The 4,891-nt window shown below is 32.0% G+C and overlaps 1 protein-coding gene across 1 annotated transcript in view; it reads left to right on the forward strand.

Annotated features, from left to right (window-relative positions):
• LOC107600960 (ribosomal RNA processing protein 36 homolog) overlaps positions 1–4,573 on the forward strand; it is an 18,372-nt gene extending 13,799 nt beyond the window's left edge. The window contains exons 3-9 of the mRNA XM_016292961.1: positions 636–897; positions 2,362–2,497; positions 3,428–3,494; positions 3,602–3,706; positions 3,792–3,866; positions 4,013–4,130; positions 4,365–4,573. Coding sequence (XP_016148447.1) covers positions 636–897; positions 2,362–2,497; positions 3,428–3,494; positions 3,602–3,706; positions 3,792–3,866; positions 4,013–4,130; positions 4,365–4,573 — 972 coding nt within the window. The remainder of the gene's footprint in view (positions 1–635; positions 898–2,361; positions 2,498–3,427; positions 3,495–3,601; positions 3,707–3,791; positions 3,867–4,012; positions 4,131–4,364) is intronic.
• The last annotated feature ends 318 nt before the right edge of the window (positions 4,574–4,891 follow it).

Here is a 4,891-nt window from a genome sequence, read left to right on the forward strand (position 1 = left end):
ACTTAGACATTATTTAAAAAAAAAACATTATTTTAGCTGAAGTATTTGTATAAATACCGTGTGCCTTTTCCCCGTGTGTGGGGTAAAAGGCCCCTCTTGCCACCTCATATATTTATACAATTTTTAAACAAAATAAACAACTTGAATGATTTATTTTCACACAAAATATGTTGCTCCATTAATGTTCAATACAACATATATATATTTTTTTGCAATTATACATTTTAGGCTTTATTGTTCTTTGCGTTAAGTGGCACTACATTACATCTTTAATAAAAATGTCATGTTAAAATTTTCCTCATTCTATCGGCATGTTTGTCTGTTGTACCTAAGCACAGATGTCTGGATAAAACCACCACCACAGTAAGTACGAGCATTTCAGGAAAATACTAATAAACAAATGCAGCTTTTCATATAGTTCTTACTGTAGTTGAATAACAATAGGACATTCATATTGTCTGTAGAAATCTATCATTTGAAATTATAATTTTGTACTTGACAACCCTATTAAGACCAGTTTTAATGCATCTGTGCAAGATTATTCAGCATTCATTTAATTGATCTTAAGTAACCATTAACAAGTAAATCTATTTATTTACATATTTCATTTGATATGTTCTCAAATGGAATATCAGGGTTCAGATGATGAAGAGGACGTTTTAGAGATGGAGAGAAACTTTGCTTTACTTAGTAAAAGAAGCACGATGCAAACTTCAGCAGAGGATGAAGAGGAATTGAGAGATGAAGATGCATCTGCAGAGGAAGACGAAGAGGATGAAGACAATGGCGTGGATGATGAAGATGAGTCAGGGAGTGATGAAGATGAAGCAGATAGTAACCCTGAAGATGAAGGAGTCAGCAATGTACAATCACACACGGAAGGAAACCTTAAAAAAGGTAAGATCAGATATTTATGTAACCCTGGCAATGGTTTTATCATTTAAGTCAGGGATGGGCAACTTTGATAGTTTTTCTCCTTTATACCAAGGGGCCCGATTACTAATCCACGTCCACACACCTTTCACACGGTTTTACTCAATTTCCTTTTTATTGAAGGAAATTAAAGTATAACTAATGTCATTTGTTTTTAAAGATTTTATTAAGTATAAAACTTGTGCAGTTATGCTAATTCAGAAGGAAAACTTTGTTGTGAGTGGACAGAAATATTACCCTGACAAGCCAGTGTAAACATTTCAATTGCATCATCTGTAAATTTGCAACAAACAAACATACAGAGGTCCTTTTTTTATCAGTAGCCTATAGAACATGCTCAAAACAACCTAAAAGGACAATTAAAAAGGGCTTAATTAAAAAAAAAAAAAAAAGTTATTCCAAATGGTACCATAAAATAACCTGGTATCTGCAGGATTTTTAAAATCAAATTTAAGACCTTTTTAAGAGCTGCACTTCACATTTCTGCCTTTAAACAATTTTTAAGAAAAGGGATGAGTCAAAATTATCAATTATTATATTAAATAACATATATCTTAGTGTCTTAATTGTTTAGATTTTTATAATGCATTCGCTTTTTGTTGAGCCACTGGTTCACATTTAAAAATATGTAGCAAAAATAGCAGATGGGCTTTTTGAAAAAGCAAATTCGTTCTCTGCCAGCAGGTGTCACTTTCGGAACTGCAGAAATAGAATGGTTTCCTCTGTAACCGCAGTACACAAAATTGAACTGCAGAGCTCAGTTTAATCGTCATATTAATCCATATAGCAATGCTTGTCTTTCCGTCCCCAAAGACCTCTTATAATTTAGACTTTTTGTACCATTTAAGACTTTGCATGGCCTTAAATGTAAACAATTTAACTGAAGACGTGTTAAGGACCCGCGGAAACCCTAATAAGAACATAGTCCAGTGCAAACATTTCTGTCATGCATTTGGCAAAAAGCTTTTGTTGACTATGAATTTTACCTTTTGAAATTTGAGGCAAGTGCAACTCTGGCGTCCCCGTTGTTTGTGAGCAGTGGTGTGATGGCGATTTAAATAAAATACAGATTTCCAAACAATCCCAACATATGGGTATCCCCTTGAATTTGGTAAAAAGATAATCTGTTGACTTGAAAATACCGTTTTCATGGTCAGTTTTTACCTACTACGCTGAAATTAATACGGGTAGCAGCTGGAAATATAGCGACTCTCCTGGTTGGAGATAGTATTAACATCATAATCTGAAAGCAATCTTTACGTGACTTGCTTTCAAATGTTTTAAAATTGATCATCCGAGTCTAATATGATCCCGCGGGCCGCCAGTTGCCCATCCCTGATTTAAGTTATTAATTGTGAATATTTAATTGCTGACGCTGTTTAAAAGAGCCATGTTACATTTACTTTCATGTCTTTGTTTTTGTAACAGAATTATCAACCATGCCCTTTGAGGAAATCATGAGGCTACAGAATAAAGTTGGAACAAAAGCGTACAATAAAATAGCTTATGGTTCCACAAAGGCTCAGAAAAAAAACGAGCCCATGAAACGATTAAATAAACACAGGTACCTGTAGTGTTTATCGGTAGATACTCAAAATCAAATGACTCGGACTCGGACTCGAGGGCAAAAAAACCTGATCGGGACATCCCTAGTGTTTAGTGTTATTTATATTGATTAATTATTATAGGATTTATTCATATTTTGCTTTTATATAATTATTTTCCATTTTAATTTTAGTTAAATTAAAATGACAAATTTATTGTTAAATTCATATAAATAAACAGTTTTAGTAATTTTATATACTTATTTTCCATTTTAATTTTAGTTACATTAAAATTACAAAATTATTGTTAAATTCATATAAATAAACAGTTTTAGTAATTTTATATACTTATTTTCCATTTTAATTTTAGTTACATTAAAATTACAAAATTATTGTTAAATTCATATAAATAAACAGTTTTAGTAATTTTATCATATGCTTTTGTTTTTATTATTTGCATTATTTTATTTATTTATTGTATGTTTTTAAATCTAATATTTATATTTTATTTAATTTCAGCTCCACTTCAATTATTGAAAATTACTTTTATGTTATAGTTTTTATTTTATGTTTTTATTATGTGCTTTTTCATTTTTATTGTTTTTTTTTATATGTTTCTGTTTAGCTATAATTTTTGTAATTTTACTACAAATTATTTCAGTTAGTTGTCAAGACAGGTCAAGTCAAGTTTTAATCTAATATTCACGTTTTATTAGATTTCAGCTTTGATGATTTTTATAATCATCAAAAGAATTATAAAAATCAGTTTTATAATAACAATAACAACACTTAACTGCTCAACAAGGTTTTTAAACATTTTTAACCAACTTTGATCACTGTTTGTAGTGATGCATCGTACAAAAAAATAAGCAATTGTGTGAGTTAAAGTTATTTTGTCTAGCTGTTTGTGGCTATGTGTATGTTTTGTCTAATCACTGTATGTTTCTTAGACCTCAAGAGATTTCTGCAAAGAAACATGTGCCTTTCCTTCGAAAAGTCGTTCCCGTCAAGAAAATGGTGCGTTTTAGGAGTTTATTTAATTAATGATTGCTTGTACTTAGGGTTAGGTATTTAAACAAACTATGGAGACCTGATTTTTTACTTTTTAAACCTAACTTTTTCAGATTCCAAGGGACCCTCGCTTTGATGACCTCTCAGGAGAATACAAACCTGACATTTTTTCTCAGACGTACAAATTCATTAATGACATCCGCCAAAAGGAAACAAAGGTCTGTGAAAATCTAAAATGCCTTACCGATTCCTGTTTGTTTTCATTATATGCATTATTTGTATGCCCACTGCTATTTGTTTCAGATAGTGAGAAGGAAACTCGGGAAAGCCAAATCAGACACTAAAAAGGAAGAACTGAAAGCCTTGCTTAAGAGAATGGTACGTTTAAAATATACAGACACTTTAAACTTGAATAACTCAAAGAAAGCTATATAAAACATCATTAGAGTTTTGATAACCTTAATATTGCTGCTTATGATTTGTTTTATATCTAATCCGTCTGTGCATGTGTGTGTATACAACAGGAAAACCAGCAGAGGGCCCGACAGAGACAAGAGCATGAAAGAGAAAAGGAACTTCACTTCAAGCAGAAACAGAGAGAGTTGGTTGGCCAGGGACACAAACCTTTCTACCTAAAGAAATGTAAATCTGTCTTTCTTTTTATCCTGTTCCTTGACTTTTTACATTGTTGAATTATATTTATAGAACATGTAGAACTTAATGATTCTTTTGGAGAACATTTGTTTGTAAATGTCCCGTTATTCAGCTTTCTTTTGAGCGCCAGTGTTTGTAACCATGTTATTTAGCAAAGAAAGATCAAATAACCTAGTAATATGCTCATTTTTAGTTTATGACATCTTTAAAACCCTTCTACAGCTGACAAGAAGAAGCTGGAATTGGCTGAGAAGTACAGCGAGCTGAAAAAGAGCGGAAAGCTGGAGAACTTCTTGAGTAAGAAGAGGAAACGTAATGCCACCAAGGATCGCAAAAAGTTGCCCAATCAGCACAAGAAGCGCCTTATATTTGGACCAATCATGGCTCATCTGTGGCTCCTTGAATTGATTATTTGTCTTAGTGTGACATAATGCTGAAAAGTAAATCCTAAAGGCGGGGCATAGAGGAGAAACAATAATGTACAGTATGTGGAAAATAATGTGTTTTTTTTACTTTAAACCGCATAAACACATTTCATTACACCAAATACACAAAATAATGTTCTTTTTAGCAGCATCATATGACCCCTTTAAAATAAAATCCCTAAATGTATTCTCTGACACTCTCTTATTTTACCACTAGATGGAGCTACTGATTCTTTAAATAAAGATTCTCTGCATAAACCTCATATTTTTTTATCTCGACAAACCACAGTTCCAAACCAGCAAAACTTAATATGCAGAAAAATC

This window comes from Sinocyclocheilus grahami, unplaced genomic scaffold (genome assembly GCF_001515645.1).
Source record: "Sinocyclocheilus grahami isolate Dianchi unplaced genomic scaffold, SAMN03320097.WGS_v1.1 scaffold295.1, whole genome shotgun sequence".
In the NCBI taxonomy this organism is placed as follows: Eukaryota; Metazoa; Chordata; class Actinopteri; order Cypriniformes; family Cyprinidae; genus Sinocyclocheilus; species Sinocyclocheilus grahami.